The sequence below is a fragment of the Eurosta solidaginis genome, chromosome 5, assembly GCF_040869045.1.
Source record: "Eurosta solidaginis isolate ZX-2024a chromosome 5, ASM4086904v1, whole genome shotgun sequence".
Lineage (NCBI taxonomy): Eukaryota > Metazoa > Arthropoda > Insecta > Diptera > Tephritidae > Eurosta > Eurosta solidaginis.
The window spans coordinates 273,777,559-273,798,463 of record NC_090323.1 but is presented as its reverse complement, the minus strand read 5'-3'; the positions used below and the strand labels follow the sequence as shown (position 1 = coordinate 273,798,463).

At 40.0% G+C, this 20,905-nt stretch overlaps 2 protein-coding genes across 2 annotated transcripts; one reads left to right on the top strand and one right to left on the bottom strand.

Moving 5' to 3' along the window:
- The first annotated feature begins 750 nt into the window (after positions 1-750).
- Positions 751-1,683, top strand: LOC137253602 (uncharacterized). Its single transcript, XM_067790852.1, has 3 exons — positions 751-1,021; positions 1,111-1,185; positions 1,248-1,683. Exons 1-3 carry the CDS (start codon positions 870-872, stop codon positions 1,624-1,626), a joined length of 606 nt encoding a protein of 201 aa, XP_067646953.1. The 5' UTR covers positions 751-869; the 3' UTR covers positions 1,627-1,683.
- Positions 1,684-10,536: 8,853 nt separating this feature from the next.
- LOC137253599 (uncharacterized) lies at positions 10,537-15,483 on the bottom strand. The gene is made up of 8 exons (XM_067790847.1): positions 13,401-15,483; positions 12,424-12,618; positions 11,995-12,364; positions 11,713-11,918; positions 11,257-11,647; positions 11,068-11,204; positions 10,841-11,011; positions 10,537-10,785 (listed from the first exon to the last, which is right to left on the bottom strand). Exons 1-8 carry the CDS (start codon positions 15,335-15,337, stop codon positions 10,605-10,607), a joined length of 3,588 nt encoding a protein of 1,195 aa, XP_067646948.1. The 5' UTR covers positions 15,338-15,483; the 3' UTR covers positions 10,537-10,604.
- Positions 15,484-20,905: the final 5,422 nt, after the last annotated feature.

Sequence of the window (20,905 nt, the reverse complement as noted above, 5' to 3'; positions counted from 1 at the left end):
CGTTCAGTTGCCTTTCGTGGTCATCCGCTTTCAAAATGACCGGATAAAGTCTCCGATTCTATATATTTGATCCACAATCTTCTAAAGGATGATTAATTGCAATGTACATCGCCTACGCCATTCAAATTTCGGGTGATTTGCGATTTGTAGACTTTCTAACTTCCTCGCCTTAAGATACAACATTATGTGTTAAGGAATTATCGAATTTAACCACAATAACTGTAGTGACTGTGAAAACGCCGTAACAGGGATACAATTTTCCTCGGCTTTTTTGACTGTAAAAGCCCAGACGCATTAGCAGTTTTTCATATAGATGCGTTTTACTCAATCTTATGCATTATGAGTAGATTGCACGTATTTCTATGGAGAACGACAGATCGAGCGACGCCATCTGATATGAAAAAGTAGCCAATTCTCAAATTTTGTTGCAAGCAAAGCCAAAGAGGATAAATATGGCCATAGGTAAACACAAATACACCCACATCTCAGGGAAATAAATTGCCAGGCATGTATAATTTTGGGAGCTGAGGAGTTTGTATTTAAATTTCTGAAACGCGCAAAATTAATTAGAGCCATAAAGCGTTTTCCGCACTTGCTTCACTACGTTCCAAATTAACACCTCTGAATCGACAAACTAACAGTCGATGATAATTAATCTGAATTGTAACATATTTATATAAGCATCGATTTCAATTAAGAGTCTTCTAGCATCTACTTACTCATATAAAAACTACGGAAATTATAAATAACAACTTCAGTTAACGAAATCATTCAGTTGGAAACTGTTGTGCCTGAAACGAAGCTCAAGTTCTATGGAACAATATATAGCCTCCTTAGGCATATATCGCTGTGGGTTTAAATAAATAAAAATGGCGATTAAACTCCAAATATTAAGTCTTTTTGTGATGGCTACACTTTTTGCGGCATCTGTCACATTGCCTGTATTGGACGCATCATCCGAAATCGATAGTTCTACAGTTGAGGAAATGGAAGCCAGTGTTAATGATACACCGAAAGACTTGTAAGTTATTCATTGATTATGAATTATTATATACCTATACATAATTATTTTTTAATTATTAAAGTAATATTAGAATTGTGTGTATTTAGATATGTTGTAAAGGCTGTTGCTTATGAAATCGGAGTACTAACGGAAGTAGATGACAACGTGACTAGTTTCGAAAGGTAAATAATACGCACTTACATAACTGAATTGACTCAAGCGCTTACATACATACTATTTGCAGTCAGGAGCGTGTAGATTTGACTTTTTACGACGCGCACTCTAATCAGAGCCACATAGATCTTGGTAATGTGCCGCTACCGATACAAACGAACATATCCGGACAAATCCTTACTGGCATAGCGCCGGTTAATATTGGCGCTTTTAGCAGTCCAACTGAACTTTTGAAAACACTACCTCTAACGGGTACAATTGTTAATATAACGCATAGCAATACAGCTTACTATCAATTGACGAAGTCAAATGCCAGCGAAACATTAAAACCTCATCTGACAAACGTTGAAGGATTAACAAATGTGGCTGATCTCCTGCCAGTGGTCGGTAATTCACCATTGGAAGATTCCCTTAAAACAAGTGCGGAAGCAAATAGTGTTGAAAGTTAAAATTAATTATTTTTCAGATGAAAGAATTGTTTTAATAAAAAGTAAGGGCTGTTCCTATTCTGATTTTTTTATTCGTACTTTCCCACACAGTATTTGGATAATTTAATTTCGAATTCTCCTCCACCTCAATTCACAGTTTCTTTTTATTATTAAAAAGTTTTGGTAATTTTATAAATTGGGAAGGTAATTTGGACGGATATAATTTTGATATCAACCCGGTTTTGAACCCAACCAGCATGACTTTTTATAAGCGCGCCCGAAGGCCTCTAATGCAGAAAGCTGCTCTGCTCTAAAATACTATGAATTTCAACCCCGGTTTCGGAGCAGTCTGGGATAATTTCCGGGAATATCCGATGACAGAAGTCAAATTTTTAACGACATTTTTGGACGTGTATTAAGAGTGTAATGCCCACGTATAGACTTACCAAAGTTTTAAATTACCACAATACCAAAGTTCCTTGTATGTCAACGTTTTATTATTGGCCATTGAAAGTTATTTATACCACTCCTCCGCCAAAATTTACCCTTTCAAGGTTTAAAATATGACAGATATTTGCTCTTTGATTTCTGTGAATAACAATTAAGTGGCGCATAGATATTAATGCAAGGACAATTTCCGGATTTATCCAGGTTTTTGAAGTACAAAATCTTTGTTAGCTTTATAACTATGAGTTTTCTATATAAGATTGCATTTTAACCGAAACGCAAACCAATTAAGAGAAACTAACATACCTAAATAAAAAATAAGAGAATTTACATGAAAACAATGCGATAAAGTGTAGAAGACCACGTACAGAGTAGAGGTAATACGGCATAGCCCTGTGCTACTATGCTTGCGATACAAATTTTAAATAGGGTAATCTTACAAATCCGGCCAATTTGTAGGGAAAAGCAAGAGGAACACGACGCAAATTGGAAGAGAAGCTCGGCCTTAGATCTCTTCGGAGCTTATCGCGCCTTACATTTATTCATTTATTTAATCTCACAAAAGCTCGGATGTTAGTCAAATTGTTTAGCCCAATCTGAAGTGAACCCCAATTCGTACTATAAAGCCAAGCAGTTCGGTAACCGAACCCGAAACGAATATTTGGTCGAACTCTAGTGAGAGTACCCTATATTTTCTTATTTTTCCATGTTTTTTTAGTTTTACTTTAAATACTCCGTAACTAATGAGAGAAGTGAACGGTAAGCGATGTTGGGTAGTGATTCCATGCAAAAAAACAAAACTTACCACGGTAACCTGTCTTGTTGTTGTTGTTGTTGTTGTAGCAATGCTCGCCCCACCTAATAGCCGCGACCGATCACAAATTTTCATCAATATCCTCTAACGGGAGTCCAAGGAAACTTGCCGTTTCAACAGGGGTGGACCATAAGGAAAGGGGTGTTAGAGGCGTTGGTTCCACATTACAATTGAAGAGATGGTTGGTGTCATGTGGGGACACATTGCAAGCGGGGCATACATTTTGTATGTCGGGGTTGATTCTGGATAGGTAAGAGCTTAACCTGTTACAGTATCCAGAACGAAGTTGAGCAAGAGTGACACGCGTTTCCCTGGGGACTATGCGTTCCTCTTCCGCGAGTTTTGGATAATTTTCGTTAAGTACTGGATTCACCGGGCAATTCCCGGCATAAAGGTCCGACGCCTGTTTATGGAGTTCACCAAGGACCTGCTTGTGTTTTTTCACTTCATACGGCTGGGTTCTCAGGTGCCGTATTTCCTCAAAATGCCTACGGAGATGAATCCTTAAGCCCCTAGGCGGTGCTGGTTCATCAATCAGATGTCTGTTAGGATGCCCAGGTTTCTGGGTATTCAACAGGAACTGTTTGGTCAGCATCTCATTTCTCTCCCTGATGGGGAGTATTCTCGCCTCATTATGCAGATGGTGTTCTGGGGACATAAGAAGACAGCCCGTGGCGATTCTGAGAGCAGTATTTTGGCAGGCCTGTAGTTTCTTCCAGTGGGTGATTTTTAGGCTTGGCGACCATATGGGTGACGCGTAGCACGTAATCGGCTGACTAATTGCTTTGTATGTTGTCATGAGCGTTTCTTTATCTTTTCCCCAAGTACTGCCAGCGAGGGATTTGAGGATTTTGTTACGGCTCTGAATTCTCGGAACAATTGCGGCTGCGTGCTCACCAAAATGTAGATCCTGATCAAACGTCACACCCAAGATTTTGGGGTGTAGGACAGTCGGTAGCGTAGTGCCATCGACGTGGATGTTCAAAATGGTCGACATTTGGGACGTCCATGTTGTAAATAAGGTCGCGGAAGGTTTAGTCGGTGATAATGCCAGGTTTCGCGAGGCGAAAAAACTGGAGAGATCAGGGAGGTAGCCGTTTATTTTATCGCATAGCGCATCGATCTTTGGGCCTGGGCCTGTGGCCATTATTGTGCAGTCATCGGCGTAGGAAACGATTGTGACTCCTTCCGGTGGTGAAGGTAGCTTAGATATGTAGAAATTAAACAAAAGTGGAGATAGGACACCACCCTGTGGCACCCCTTGTTTAGTTTAAGTTTAGTTTAGATTCCCAAGGCAGTCGGTTCTATGTACCGGAGCGACTCGGGATTTTTCCCGACCAAGGACTGTCATTTCAGTGTGACCCCATTTAATTTGTTTCGTCCCTCCCACAAATTGTCATCCTCCCAGCAGCTCCTTGCAGCAGGACTGCTACATATTCTCTTACTCCGGGAAGGTATCGAACCCAATCCGGGTCCGTCTCCTGACCCCGGTCATGAGAAATGGTTTTGCTGCATTTGCCAGAAAAGAATCTTTTTAGGACGGTCATACTCTGTTCAGTGTGTCTCGTGCAAGGGATGGTTGCATCGGACAGGTTGTTCTGGGCTTGATCCCAAAACCCGACGTCCACGTAACTTTTATAAATCTTTTGTGGCTCCTTGCTGCTCACGCCCAAGGGCGTCCCGTAGTCTACGCCTAAGCGTATCCCCACTACCTTCCAGCAGCTTCGCTGCTCAGCAAGCCACAACAAGTACCCGCTGCTGCTCGCGCCCCACGGCGCCAACAACTCAAACAGCTGATACCACTCATGACTACTACCTTCGTAGTAGAGCTGGTAGCAATGCTGAGCATCAGCCCCTGCCCCCGTCTTCTTCTCCCCCCCTCTTTTCTGGCAGCAATTGTGCAGGTCAGGGAAACAGACTCTTAGTCCCTGCCTCCGTTTGCACCGTCTGCCAGCACAGAATATATAGGTTTGCGACATCCGCTCAATGCAGCTCCTGCCTTGGGTGGCGCCACTTTCCTAGATGTTCTGGTCTCCGCGACGGCAACCCCCCGACGGGTTTCATCGCGCCATGTTGCCAGGTCGCAAACCCAAATCATCCGGGTACCCCAATGCTTGCCCAAGGGCGCCCAGTCCCAAGGCCACAACAGCAATTGCGTCCTGGCCTTCCACAACCTAGGCGTAGTCACCCCTCACTTACCCCTAGAGTGGCGGCGTCACCCCTCATGCACTTCAGAATTCTGCAGTTCAACTGTAATGGACTAACTGGGAAGATTACGGAGATAGTCGATTTCATGAAGCGGCACAACATCCGCATTGCTGCGCTTCAAGAGACTAAACTCACAGCAAGATCTGCATCGCAGACCTGCTCTGGTTATAATGTCCACAGGAAAGACCGCGAGAGCGGAAATGGAGGCGGCCTCGCGTTTATTATACACCACTCTGTGCAATATCATATATTTGATCCTGGCATCGACCGCAGTGACAATGTCTTAGAACGTCAAGGCCTATCTGTCCGGTCAGGCGATGCAAATCTAGAAATCATCAACATCTACATCCCTCCTGTCACCTGTTGCCCCAGTGGATACCGCCCTAATATCGAGGCCTTACTCACTGGCAACAATCGCATTATCTTAGGCGATTTCAATGCCCATCACGACCTATGGCATTCGGACTTGCGGGCGGACAGTAGGGGTGAGATGTTGGCGGATCAAATAGACGAAACGACGTTCTGCACAATAAACGGAGACGCCCCCACACGTATGGTAGGAAGCTGTCATAGCTCGCCAGATATCTCAATCGTGAGCGCAGAACTCGTAAACTGCGTCAACTGGCAGCCGATGGTAACATTGGCATCCGACCACCTGCCCATACTTATTTCGTTCGAGCGTACTGCCGACTTCATCGTCACCGAAAAACGCACTTTTATAAACTTCAAAAAAGGAAAGTGGGAAGAATATAAATCTGCAACAGACAGCAGCTTTGCTGCCCTCCCTATCCCGACTGATGCCCGCCAAGGGGAGCGTGCCTTCCGTAAGGTCATTGAATCCGCCTCGGCACATTTCATTCCCGCCGGGAGAATTCCCGAAATCCGGCCCCACTTCCCGGCGGAGGCCGCGAGCTTAGCGAGGGAACGCGACCTTATAAGACAGCTTGATCCAGGCGACCCCCAAATAAGGGATATAAACCAACGCATCAGATTGCTTGTGGACGAACACAAGCGGGCGAAATGGGAAGAGCACCTAAGAGGTTGTAACCTCTCTACCGGTGTAGGTAAACTTTGGTCCACCGTAAAGTCCCTATCGAATCCGACTAAGCACAAAGACAAAGTTTCCATCGCGCGATAAGGTGCTGTCGGATGCGAAAAAATGCGCGAGCGCTTTCTGCCGACAATATATAATGCATCCTACGGTCGACAAAGATAGACGGAGAGCCAATAGACACGCACATAAACACAAACTCAGCGCGTCACCAATTACCATCACCGCTAGAGAGGTTGAGGACGCCATTGGTCGCGCTAAACCATCCAAAGCAGTGGGCCCAGACGGCATAGCCATGCCGATGCTTAAAAACCTAGGGAAAGAGGGTTTCAAATACTTAGCGCATGTCTTCAACCTGTCTCTTTCCACCTTTGTCATACCCGAGAAATGGAAAATGGCCAAGGTGGTCCCGCTGCTAAAGCCTGGGAAACCAGCTAACGTAGGTGAGTCATATCGTCCGATATCTCTCCTATCGCCAGTGGCAAATACGCTTGAAGCCATTTTGCTCCCTTATTTCCAAGCACATTTGCAGCTAGCCCCTCATCAGCATGGCTTCAGAAAACTCCATAGCACTACCTCCGCGCTAAATGTCATTAGCACCCAGATAAATTGCGGTTTGAATCAATATCCCCACCATAGAACAGTACTCGTAGCGTTAGACCTATCAAAAGCTTTTGATACGGTCAACCATGGCTCGTTACTGCAAGACCTGGAAGGGTCCACCCTTCCCCCATGTCTTAAAAGGTGGACCGCAAATTATCTGGGTGGTCGGCAGGCATCGGTGCAATTCAGAAACGAAACATCAAAACAAAGGAGAATTAAACAAGGGGTGCCACAGGGTGGTGTCCTATCCCCGCTTTTGTTTAATTTCTACATATCTAAGCTACCTTCACCACCGGAAGGAGTCACAATCGTTTCCTACGCCGATGACTGCACAATAATGGCCACAGGCCCAGGCCCAAAGATCGATGAGCTATGCAATAAAATAAACGGCTATCTCCCTGATCTCTCCAGTTTTTTCGCCTCGCGAAACCTGGCATTGTCACCGACTAAATCTTCCGCGACCTTATTTACAACATGGACGCCCCAAATGTCGACCATATTGAACATCCACGTCGATGGCACTACGCTACCGACTGTCCTACACCCCAAAATCTTGGGTGTGACGTTTGATCAGGATCTACATTTTGGTGCGCACGCAACCGCAATTGTTCCAAGAATTCAGAGCCGTAATAAAATCCTCAAATCCCTTGCTGGCAGTACCTGGGGAAAAGATAAAGAAACGCTCTTGACCACATACAAAGCAATTAGCCAGCCGATTACGTGCTACGCGTCACCCATATGGTCGCCAAGCCTAAAAACCACCCACTGGAAGAAACTACAGACCTGCCAAAATACTGCTCTCAGAATCGCCACGGGCTGTCTTCTTATGTCCCCAGAACACCATCTGCATAATGAGGCGAGAATACTCCCCATCAGGGAGAGAAATGAGATGCTGACTAAACAGTTTCTGTTGAATACCCAGAAACCTGGGCATCCCAACAGACATCTGATTGACGAACCAGCACCGCCTAGGGGCCTAAGGAGTCATCTCCGTAAGCATTTTGAGGAAATACGGCACCTGAGAACCCAGCCGTATGAAGCGGAAAAACACAAGCAGGTCCTTGGTGAACTCCATAGACAGGCGTCGGACCTTTATGTCGGGAATTGCCCGGTGAATCCAGTACTTGAAGAAAAATATCCAGAACTCGCAGAAGAGGAACGCATACTCCCCAGGGAAACGCGTGTCACTCTTGCTCAACTTCGTTCTGGATACTGTAACAGGTTAAACTCTTACCTATCCAGAATCAACCCCGACATACAAAATGTATGCCCTGCTTGCAATGTGTCCCCACATGACACCAACCATCTCTTTAATTGTAATGTGGAACCAACGCCTCTAACACCCCTTTCCTTATGGTCCACCCCTGTTGAAACGGCAAGTTTCCTTGGACTCCCGTTAGAGGATATTGATGACAATTTGTGATCGGTCGCGCCTATTGGGTGGGGTGAGCATTGCTACAACAACAACAACAACCCCTTGTTTAATTCTCCTTGGTTTTGATGTTTCGTTTCTAAATTGCACCGATGCCTGCCGACAACCCAGATAATTTGCGGTCCACCTTTTAAGACATGGGGGAAGGGTAGACCCTTCCAGGTCTTGCAGTAACGAGCCATGGTTGACCGTATCAAAAGCTTTTGATAGGTCTAGCGCTACGAGTACTGTTCTATGGTGGGGGTATTGATTTAAACCGCAATTTATCTGGGTGCTAATGGCATTTAGCGCGGTGGTAGTGCTATGGAGTTTTCTGAAGCCATGCTGATGAGGGGCTAGCTGCAAATTTGCTTGGAAATAAGGGAGCAAAATGGCTTCAAGCGTCTTTGCCACTGGCGATAGGAGAGATATCGGACGATACGACTCACCTATGTTAGCTGGTTTCCCAGGCTTTAGTAGCGGGACCACCTTGGCCATTTTCCATTTCTCAGGTATGACAAAGGTGGAAAGAGACAGGTTGAAGACATGCGCTAAATATTTGAAACCCTCTTTCCCTAGGCTTTTAAGCATCGGCATGGCTATGCAGACTGGGCCCACTGCTTTGGATGGTTTAGCACGACCAATGGCGTCCTCAACCTCTTTAGCGGTGATGGTGATTGGTGACGCGCTGAATTTGTGTTTATGTGCGTGTCTATTGGCTCTCCGTCTATCTTTGTCGACCATAGGATGCATTATATATTGTCGGCAGAAAGCGCTCGCGCATTTTTTCGCGCCCGACAGCACTTTGTCGCCAAAGGCGATGGAAACTTTGTCTTTGTGCTTAGTCGGATTCGATAGGGACCTTACGGTGGACCAAAGTTTACCCCCCCCCCCCCCGGTAGAGAGGTTACAACCTCTTAGGTGCCCCTCCCATTTCGCCCGCTTGTGTTCATCCACAAGCAATCTGATGCGTTGGTTTATGTCCCTTATTTGGGGGTCGCCTGGATCAAGCTGTCTTATAAGGTAACGTTCTCTCGCTAAGTTTGCGGCCTCCGCCGGGAAGTGGGCCGGATTTCGGGAATTCTCCCGGTGGGAATGAAATGTGCCGAGGCGGATTTAAAGACCTTACGGAAGGCACGCTCCCCTTGGCGGGCATCAGTCGGGATAGGGAGGGCAGCAAAGCGGTTGTCTGTAAAGGATTTATATTCTTCCCACTTTCCTTTTTTGAAGTTTATAAAAGTGCGTTTTTCAGTGACGATGAAGTCGGCGGTACGCTCAAGCGAAATAAGTATGGGCAGGTGGTCGGATGCCAATGTTACCATCGGCTGCCAGTTGACGCAGTTTACGAGTTCTGCGCTCATGATTGAGATATCTGGCGAGCTGTGACAGCTTCCTACCCTACGTTTGAGGGCGTCTCCGTTTATTGTGCAGAACGTCGTTTCTTCTATTTGATCCGCTAACATCTCACCCCTACTGTCCGCCCGCAAGTTTGAATGCCATAGATCATGATGGGCATTGAAATCGCCTAAGATAATGCGGTTGTTGCCAGTGAGTAAGGCCCTGATATTAGGGCGGTATCCACTGGGGCAACAGGTAGCAGGAGGGATGTAGATGTTGATGATTTCTAGGTTTGCATCGCCTGACCGGCGGTCGATGCCAGGATCAAATATATAATATTGCACAGAGTGGTGTATGATTAACTTCACCAGTTGGCAAACTAACAGGATCATATTTGAAGGGATATTTGAGCGGTCTAAATTTGACTACTTCGTTATGTCTGGAGTTTTTTCGCTTCTTTTTCCAATTTGGAGCAGGCAGAACTTAAAGGTGCAAAACATTTTTTCAAGTTAATGGAATTATTTGGTGTTACTTATTTAGTTTTGGATTTTGTCATAATTACTTACTTACCTAATTGGCGCATAACAATTTGAATATAACAGATCTCCTAAGTTGGGCTAACTGGCGCCAATTGGTAACACCAAAGGAATTATCCCCAGTGGGTTACGGGGCTTAGAATATATCCGCGGCAGGTATGCCTCGGCTATTAATGAAACAGGATTCGCCACGGATAGGTGAGGTTGACAATTGGGTTGGAGAAGCTATATTTTGCACTGGCAACCCCTTGAAAGGGTTGTGCTACACAACCCCTTGAATCAATTTGGTATTTTAGTCGCCTCTTACGACAGACATACGTACAGATGGTATATTCTGACCCCCTAACTCGCTGGGATAGTGATTCTTTGCTGGATTTCTAGACTGACATTGTGGTTTTTATACAACATCTGTAAATAGGTTTTCCATTTATATTGCCATTATAACTCACCAATTCTATGTAATATAGGTACTTGCAATGCTAAAATTCTGGAGATGTTTTCCAAAATAAGTTTCCTCTGGATATTCAGTAGTGATAGGTATATTGTTAGTTCTAGTGCACATGAATTTCAATAATATGAGTGTATGTATTGCTAAGGCTCTAATGACGTAGTGGCAGAAGTGTTTTTGACTATGTGTTGCTTACAATATTCCCACATAAACATCGCTCCGGTTACATGTACATTCAAAGATCGCAACAACCCAAATTGAGGTATTTCAACGGTATTGTCTAAGAAACCGAGAATATTGCTAGGAATGCCTTCTTTCTCATGCCTATAAATATATAAATAAGTGATTTCATATAGAGTGTACTCGTCTGTATACATACCCTAATACTAAAACGCATTTTTTGGGAAATTCGAAGCCAATTATGTTCACACTATCAACAGTTTGTTCAGCACCCAGAATTTTGAAACCATACGCTTGTTTTTCTTTAAAGAATTCTTGTAGATCGGATGGCCGGACTTCGATGACATTAAGATTTTTTTCAGCAGTCATGCTATGTATAAATTTATGTAGTAATAAAAATTGTGACATACAGTATTCAATATTTACCTAACGCTTTTAAACTCTTCTTTTTCAACAAGTTTTCTTGAACTTATAACCAAATTCCTTATACCAAGTACTTCACATGTGCGCGATATACCTCCAAGGTTCGGTATTTTGTTAACTAGGCTGGCCACTACAAACATCTATGTAGTATTGTATTAGATGAAATAACTACTTTCTATATAACTTGTTTACCTCAAAATCCGTGGACATCTCTGGCGTCGCTAAGCTGCTCAAGTTGATAAGTTCGCTTTCTGGGTTCATTTTGCGCTGCAAATTGTTCCAATTGGTACAAAAAGTATTAATTCTCTCTGGTGCTAATGTCTTATTTGCCGAAGAGGATTTCTTTTTCGAAAATAAACTCTTTGGAACATCATAGTTGCTATAATCTAAATTTGACAAATATTCTTCAGCCGGAGCCGCAGTTATATACATTAATACATCATAAAATTCTTTATGATTATTTAAATATATATGAGGCAATATTAATCGCGCATCGTTTAGTAATTCTTTCAATTGGGGACCAACAGCTAAAGCTATAGCTTCTTGCAAATTTATATCTTCCGCTTTAACAGTTTCGTTGTTACTAAAATTAAAAATTGTTTATATATTTTTTGAAAGGAAACGAGAATTGCAAATCATAAAACACACTTGTTCGCTTTGTATTCATCAAAGATTTTGTAAATAACTAGCTGAGAGTATAAACGAGTCTGGAAATGGGCACCCATTGTAAGCGGCAAAAATTTATTGATTATAATATTACGGAAGTCTATGGAAAGTGTGTTAAAATTCAAAATGCAATAGCAATGAATTATGCTTATAAGAGACACTTGTTGACTAGGCGTGTATTTCGTAATCTGGAGAGATAAAAAAATATTTTAAATATTTAGATTATTTGATGTTTTTATGGCTCTATTTTGAATTTTTAGCTACCTCGTCCAATTTGTGTAGAATTGATTCGATTTTAGGTAAACATTTCGCAACAAGAAATTCGTGCATATAATTAATATTCAGTTGATTATTAAAGCTTAGTAAAGTATTAAGCAGATCTTCTTCATAAAACTTTATCTTTAATTGTAGTTTCAAAATTACAGCCCTTGCAATTCTCAACTTAAGTCGATGTTCCATAGAATATTCAAAGTATCGAGGTTTTTTTGAATTCAATCCTTTGTGAATATTGAGCAAACTTTGTATTATTATTTCCGTTAAATGAACTGGCACAGACCGAATATACATTGAACGAATTTGGTGTAGACGCGAACTCTGCTTTTCGTCTAATTTTAGCAAATACAGTTCCTCAGTTCTAAGTGAAAATAAACAAACAACACATTTAATCAAGAAATTATTATGCTTACACATTACCTTGCATCTCCAAAGTTTGCTTCGCCGATTATTATTCCCCTGATGTAGTTTTCTTGATCAAGGACAATACCAGAACTCAAAACCGCTGCACAAATACCAACACTTTCAAGATCTATGCTTAATATTTGCTGGGCATAGTTCACTAGTTCGGATGATGAGTACATTTGTTTAATATAGCTCAATACATTTTTTGCCCTATGAGATAATATAATTGTTTAAGATACGCATATAATATTTACATACATACATTAGTTAGTATGTAACACATATGTAGTATATATGCTGGCCATATAAATTTTTTGCTTTTATAACCGGAATTAAAAAGACTAGTTTATTTTAGGACATCGTTTCAAAATGTTACGAAACCGTAGGACTTACACAAACTGGAATATTATTAAAAATACTTTTTAGTTGAAAATATTCAATTCAAGAAACACCCGTACCCTAAATCATAAAGGATTTTATTTGAGAAATAGAAAGGCAAGATACATGTGATTTCATGAACTCGAATTATTACATTCCTATTACCGCAAAAGTTTAATTCGGCAAAGATTTACAGAAGTATTTAAGTGTTCCTTAAAGGTATATTTCTAATATATGTCAAATAAAGCATTAAAAATCATGGTAATAATTTTTCATCGGAAATAGAAATGTAACTATTTTATAAAAATATAAAGATTAGTGGATATTTTCACTTTAGCCCAGATAACGTAAATCCCGAAAGGTTTCTGAAATATGTCGGTCGAGATATTTAGATACTATAGCATATACATATTCATTGTCAAAATAAAGTAGGTGCTTCAGTTAGTTGCAGCTTTTTAACATAATTCCCTGTGCGCGATCTATCAAATAGCATGGAACTAACTTGAAGACTTTCTTCATTTTACCAATGACTACGCCATTATAATTTTTGTTAATTCGATTGAAAGAGAATTACATATCTATATCTATATTACTTTAAGCCTCCATTTACCTACACTTTGTAACAAAGTATTGGCACGCGAGAGTATCGTTTGAGTTCTATTAAAAATGTTTCTATAACAGCTGTTACGACTTTATCATTATTATTAGCCAACAATTGGGATAGTTTAAGGAGTGTTTTATGTGAGCCCATTGCCAAAATATCTTCTGCCTTGATTTCGTAAGTACGTAAGTCCTTGAAACATGTTAAATACTCTTTAACAAAAAAGTCAGCAAATTTTTTGCGAACAAACGTAGCGGTGTCGTTTCCACTAGTTATTTTTGGAATTATTTCGTTACTCAGTACTTCAAATGTTTTGCTTGAATATTCATTCAAATTTATGTCCCAAAATGATTGACAAACCCTATGCACAACTTCTGAATCTCTAGACTCAAAGACTATCATAAGCAATATCCATATAATATCATTTGATGAGCTTTTTGTATTTATTAAAAAGTGAGAAATTTCATTTAGTTTATTTATTTGCGTAGTAACCGATCGTTCTTCCTTGAACTGCGTTCCTTGCACACATCTCAATTGTGGATGGATATATGTGAATGTACCATCTAAATTATTGGTAATTATCTCGTAAAATCGTTGCCTTATAGAAATCTTTTCACCATTATTCAAGCTCTCCAATAGTTTAAAGGAAAAATCTTGGAAATAATTGAAAGGATCTGTCACATTGTATAAAGCTTCAATCAGAGTAACATATTCATAAAACGGCATGCCTAAAATGGTCTCGTGATATATTTTCTCGAAAGTTTCAATTGATTTTAAACGAATGGATGGATTTTGTAGTGAACGAATTTTCGCAGCAATTTTTAAAATTAACTGATAGTTATTAATACCAGAAGTTGCGTCGCACATATACAAGCGGGTGAGCCAAAAGTGTAGGGGAACACATTTAAAATTAACTTGTGCCATACATTCCATAAGTCGTGCAATATCATCTTTTATGAACTTTTGAATATTTTCCGTGGGTATGAAGTAACCTTCGTGATTGTATAAGTTTGTGTTATTGCTGGATTTTATAAATTGCATCAAAACATTTAGACTTATTTGGGTACAAGTGAAAAATTCCACTATATATTCGATTGCCCATCGGATTACGAGTATATTTTGGTGTGACAGTATTTTTATAATAAGGGCATCTGTCCACATTTGCAAGTTAACCATATTTTGCATATCATTTTGCTTGTAACTATTCAAAGATGGTAATATAAGATGTGATTGATTTTCTTCCAAGTTTTCCAGTACGGTAATGTAAGATGTCCAAAAAGTGTATAACTTTCCATTGGTATAATATATTTTCTTCATCAAATATAAAGCAGCCTTGCGCTTTTCCCGTTCATCAGACAACAACAGATTGTAAATGAATTGCTCAACATCATTAATATTTAAATCCTTTACAACCGTTTTGAATTCATCAATGAATTGTATGAAAACATGCATACTAGCTTCTGAATAATCTTTTTTTTTATTATTGAAGAGGAATCGTTGCCAAAGACGGTAAACTATTTCATTGTTATCCAAGATTTTTGTATATAACTTTAAACATAACAGTGCATCTGAAATTATTATTTTATCCAAGGAGTTGAAAAATATGAGATCTACTAGCAGATATGCAAATTGAGTGGTTATTATTGTATTCAGCTCACGCGATCTATTCTCATCAAATGATTTGAGTACTTGGTAAATCAATTGCAATATTCGATGCGTAGCTCCTTCAACCTGCTGGTACAAACTTAATAAACGTGTGAAACTATCGCTAAAATCCAGAGAGGTTCCCTTTCTATGTTCGCCACCGTTCAAAGGGTTTGACTTGACTCTATTTGTGTCGGCCGAATTATTTGTTCGCAATATATTCGCCGCTTCCAGTGCATCCTTCAAAGCTTTAAGTTGGACTGTAAACTCAAAATAGGAAGAGTCCGAAAATTCAGCTGCATCCATTTTATACTCCTTGGCTATATAATTATATTAGTTTGAATAAAATCTCAACAAATGGTATAATTGTTAAGAAACCTATAAAAATAGGAATGAGATATTACATTTCCACAATGTTGTGCATTGTTTACTATAAAATTTACAATGAGGTTGTGTGTGTTAAGGGCGAATTAAACTTCCATAAGGGCGAATTAATGGGGACTTCTAACCATAAAGCCATAACCAGATAAAACAGCTGATCGAACCTAACTTATGGAAACCAATGTAATACATTAATGGTGCCATACCATAACGCTAAAGCGGCAATTACCCACCGACGTGTCCCGTACGTACGAACGTTTGTCGTACGAAACACGTTTGACCGAACCCTCAAGCCGTATCCCTAACGTAATAAGCTGTTTATCGTTACGACGGTAAACCAAAACCCAATTGGTTGGCTACGATACGGTTACGACCTTGGCGGCACCAACAAACGATTGCATTGATTCTTATAAGGTTGGTCGAATCAGCTGTTATAAGGTTACCGATACGGTTACCGATAAAGCACCAATGTCTCCAGCTTCAAGCCCTTAGGAATCAAATGCCGTCTTTCAGTGAGTTTTACAGCTCCGGCTCACGCTCAATTCCCACGGGAAAGATCTGGATCATTGAGAGACTTGAAAAGCAGATGTCGTGAAATATTCGCACACGTGAAATGTGACAGGCAGATGTCGCCGCTGTTTTTCATTTAACTCATACGGCGAAAGGCTAAGCAGCGACATCTATTTTTGTAAAATTAGGTATATTAAAGGCCGCGTTGCCAACCTAAAAAGAAGTAGTTTACAAATGATCTGGCTCACAAATTGAACCAGACTTCTATCTGGATTTATCTGGCTCAAATCGTTGTTGTTGCATTTACATGCAAAATTATTTATCTGGCTCAGGATTTTGCCATCGGATGATAGCTAATGTGTGCGTCTATGTACATGTACATAACATATTTGTGTGTTTGTTTACAGATAAGCACTGTTGCCATTGACCAGTTTGCATTCATGCTTATGGAAACATCAACTTTTTCCAATTTAATTTTTGATGTTGTAAAAGACTGGAATTAATATTAAATAAATATAAATAGATTACATATTTATAATCTGCACTTTTACATATTTATTTCGAATTATCACAATTTTTCAAACTTTAATTAGGTGTTTTTGCATAAAACTGCAAACGGTCAAAAATTAGCATACAAAAGTTTACTAGGCAACTCTGTCTAGTGAGGGAGCGATCAGCTGACACGTTCTTACGGAAAATATCTAAATTGTTTTGATTTCTACGTTCCGGGCTATGTACGTACGGGCGTTGCACATCTATGAGTTTTCATTTACATTGCACACTCATAAGATAGGTCGTGTCACCTGACACGTTTTTGGTACGTACGTTCGTCAGTAACTGCCGCATAACTCGATTACATTGATTTCCATAAGGTAGGTGTGATCAGCTATTTTATCTTGTTATGGCTTTATGGTTATAAGTCACTATTATTTCGCCCTTTAACCCTAACGCCATCGTCGTAACCATACCCATATCCATAACCATCTTCAATATGATCTATTAATTGTGCCTTAACCTAAAAATCGTGAAAATTTCATAACAATGAAGAAAACGCAAAAACTACAAACATATTCCACAAAAAATAATTTAATTAATGGTGACTTTTAACCATAACCAGATAAAACAGCTGATCGAACCTTCCTTATGGAAATCAATGTAATCGATTAATGGTGCCATACCATAACGCTAACGCCATAACCATACCATAGCCAACCAATTAGTTTTTGGTTTCTCGCCATGTCCATAACCTAAAAATATTTGAGTTGGTGAATTTAATATTTTTTTGTAGATTTTATTCTTTTTTTTGGATATGTTATGACTAAGAGACTTATTTTTTGTTGAATATGTTTGTAATTCTTTGCGTTTTCTTCACTTATATGAAATTTTCACGATTTTTAGGTTAAGGCACCATTAATCGATTACATTGGCGATGGTTATGGATATGGGTATGGTTACGTCGCGTTAGGGTTAAGGAAGTTTAATTGGCCCTTTATCCGTCAACAGCCTGAGAGGATGTTCAAATGGCTACTTTTTAGCGTTTTGGCCATTGTGGATAAAACAAGTGTGATATCTTATCCGTCAACTGCCTGACAGGATATTCAATATGGCTACTTTTAAGCGTTTTGACAGGGTGTTCAATATGGCTACTTTTGAGCGTTTTGACAGCGTGTTCAATATGGCGGCGCATAGAGCCGGCTATCTTCAGCGGGTGATAGAAAGAGATACAGAATGAGACAGCGATAGTCAATTACAAATCAGGTGATCCAATCACTTTGGAATTTTGACGTCAATGCAGAAGATATCACACTTAGTTTCATTCACAATGTTCAAGGCAATGAATAAAATCAAAATCTACAAAAAGTTATTGCATTCACCAACTCAAATACTTTTAGGTTATCGTTACGGCGGAAAACCAAACCCCAATTGGTTGGCTACCACAATTCACGAGTTCATAATTGCTTCGTTCTGCGCATCTACGTCACACTTGACTGCTGAATGAAAGAAAGAAAAAAAACAAGAGCTAAAGGAAAATGAAGTAAAAATTGCCCATAAAATAATATTTACATGCGCAATGCGCCACCTTTTATAATTCCATCATGGTTGGATACGATACGGTTACAACCTTACCGTTACGATATTGCACCAATCATGGCAACAATAACCGAATACATTGATTCCCATAACGTTGGTCGAATCAGCTGTTATAAGGTTACCGATACGGTTGCCGATAACGCACCAATGTCTGCAGCTATAGCTGTCATCCGGTGGCAAAATCCTGAGCCAGATAAATAATTTTGCATATTAATGCAACAACAACGATTTGAGCCAGATAAATCCAGATAGAAGTCTGGTTCAATTTGTGAGCCAGATAATTTGTTAATTATTTCTTTTTAGGTTGGCAACACGGCCTTTAATATACCTACTTTTTCAAAAATAGATGTCGCTGCTTAGCTTTTCGCCGTATGAGTTAAATGAGAAACAGCGGCGACATCTGCCTATCACATTTCACGTGTGCGAAAATTTCACGACATCTGCTTCTCAAGTCTCTCAATGATCCAGAGCATTCCCGTGAGAATTGAGCGTGAGCCGGAGCTGTAAAACTCACTGAAAGACGGCATATTTCAGTGAGAAAATCATTGTTTACTATATAGTTTGGCAGCTTAAATTGAGGTTATGTTGCGAATAGTGTGGAAGGCACTCGAATTCAGTGGAAGAGACACTCGAATGGAGTGGAATGAAGAACAGTAGTAAGAGCAGAGTTGCATTGGATTAATATAACTTCAATCATTGTATTTGTATTTGTATTTATTAGGCAATTCATCCCAGCACAACAATTTGGCAAAAATTATTTTATAGTGCTAGTCGGTAAAATGCATAAAATAGGAACAATTTAAACTTTAAACTTAAAGCTTATGACTATGGCTAAGAAAAGGTTACAATAAATAATCTATTTAATAAATAATAAATAAATAAACGAATTATAGAGTACATTTGCTTAGAAGAAATCAGTATTTTAATTGTCTAGGTTATTATAGAAACTTGTTAATTCTTTATTGAAGAGCAGAGCATTGCTTATAAACCTAAGTCTAGAAGGGAGCGAGTTCCAAAGACATATGGAAGTAATGAAGAACCGGCGATCAAATATTAGCATACGATGTCTGAAGTGGGTAAGGAGAACAGATCTAAACGACTGGAGAAAATTTAGCCTCCGATACAGATAGTCAGGTTCCTTCATATATATTAATTTATGTAGCGTAGTGAGCGCTTTAAGTTTAATAAGATTATCGAAAGAAATGTTTAGCAACCTGTAAGCATGATGAGAGACGTGGTCAATTCTTTTCAACCCATAGACGTATCTAGCAAAGTTGTTATAAACAACATTAAGTTTCCTATTACATGCATAGTCACAATTACAGTAAATTTCACAACCATAAAGGTGCGTAGGTATTAAGTATTAGTAGACGAATATGTAACGCAGTAAAATATTGTGTAAGCCAGAGTGTACGAAGCATCCCATACACTTTTCCCACTGTGCGGAAGATGTGATCTTTCCATGTCAAGGTTTTGTTAAAAACTACACCTACATTTTTTGCCGTGTCAACGTATTCTATAATAGTGTTGTTTAAAATTAAAATTTCCATTCCACTTTTATCTAGTGACCTTCTATGAATGACTATACATTTCGACTTCTTAGGGTTAAGACATAAGCCGTTCATAGAAGCCCACATACCAATTTGACACAAATCGTAATTTAAGTTATTAATACACGAACTGGTACGATCACTAGGACAGCACATATACAATTGTACGTCGTCAGCATAAATGTGAATATTACAAATAACTGGGGAATAAGGATTGAACCTTGTGGGACGCCTTTTAAAACACTGACGAAGTCAGACTTTCTGCTACCAACACTTACTGCCTGAGTTCGGTCGGCCAAATACGATCTGATTAGGGCTGTTGCACAGTTGGAGTCAAACGCTTTTGAATCGTCGAGAAGAATTAGGAAAGCAGTAACATGTTTGTCAACTTGTTCTCGAATATCCTCTATCACCGATAGGAGCGCCGATTTACATCTACGATTTGACCTGAATCCGGACTGGGAATCTGTGAGAAGGTTATTATCCTGCACATAAGCATTTATCTGGCAGTGGAATACTCGTTCGACGACCTTAGAAAGGAAAGGCAGAATAGCTATAGGTCTATACTCCTTGTTTTGCTTGGGGATTAGAATTACCTTAGCAACTTTCCAACATTTGGGAAATACACAGGAAATCAGCACAGAGTTAACCAAGTAGGTTAAGTGAGGAAGGATTTTAGGAAGAATTATTTTTAAAAATTTCGGACATATACCATCGAACCCCATAGCATTAGACTTTACTGAAAGAATGGCTTGAACGACATCACAATGATCGACACTAGCAAACTCAAGAGGACCAAAATCAACATTAGCGCGAATACAATAATTGTCAGCACATATATTGTCAGTTGAGATTGGCAGATTTACAAAATTTATATTTATCTCGTTAATGTCTACATCAGGGAGGACAGAAATATCACATTTGGATTTTCCGATACCAATATCTTTAATCGACTTCCAGGTTTCCTTCGAACTCAAAGCAGCACCAAACTTGTTATTATAAAATGTCTGCTTAGCTGACCTAATGGCTTTGTTTGCAGCGATCCTAGCTGCTTTGAAGCAGTTGTGAGCCTCCAGGGTTTTGTATCTTTTCCATCGTGAGTAAGCAAGGTTACGCTGGTGAATTAAGTGTTTTAGATTGGCACTAAACCAAGGGGTATTATGTGTGTAGCAGCTTTCAGTTTTACTGGCACATGGTTATCGAAAAGCCTAATAATATGGTTCTGTAGGGATGATGCCTGATCATCGACCTATGTCAGCGTACGAATCAAGCTCCATTCGACCGACTCCACGGCTGCATTAAAGGAAATGTAATCTATGCTTCTAAAATCACGACACGTAAA

What these genes read in the sequence shown, in the direction of transcription:
- LOC137253602 (XM_067790852.1), top strand. Translation starts at nt 870, where the DNA reads ATGGCGATTAAACTCCAAATATTAAGTCTTTTTGTGATGGCTACACTT. An exon ending in AATGATACACCGAAAGACTT is followed by an intron (nt 1,022 to 1,110) that starts GTAAGTTATTCA and finishes GTGTGTATTTAG; the next exon opens with ATATGTTGTAAAGGCTGTTG. An exon ending in AACGTGACTAGTTTCGAAAG is followed by an intron (nt 1,186 to 1,247) that starts GTAAATAATACG and finishes TACTATTTGCAG; the next exon opens with TCAGGAGCGTGTAGATTTGA.
- LOC137253599 (XM_067790847.1), bottom strand. Translation starts at nt 15,337, where the DNA reads ATGGATGCAGCTGAATTTTCGGACTCTTCCTATTTTGAGTTTACAGTC. An exon ending in GCAAACTTTGGAGATGCAAG is followed by an intron (nt 12,365 to 12,423) that starts GTAATGTGTAAG and finishes ATTTTCACTTAG; the next exon opens with AACTGAGGAACTGTATTTGC. An exon ending in AAATGCGTTTTAGTATTAGG is followed by an intron (nt 10,786 to 10,840) that starts GTATGTATACAG and finishes ATATATTTATAG; the next exon opens with GCATGAGAAAGAAGGCATTC.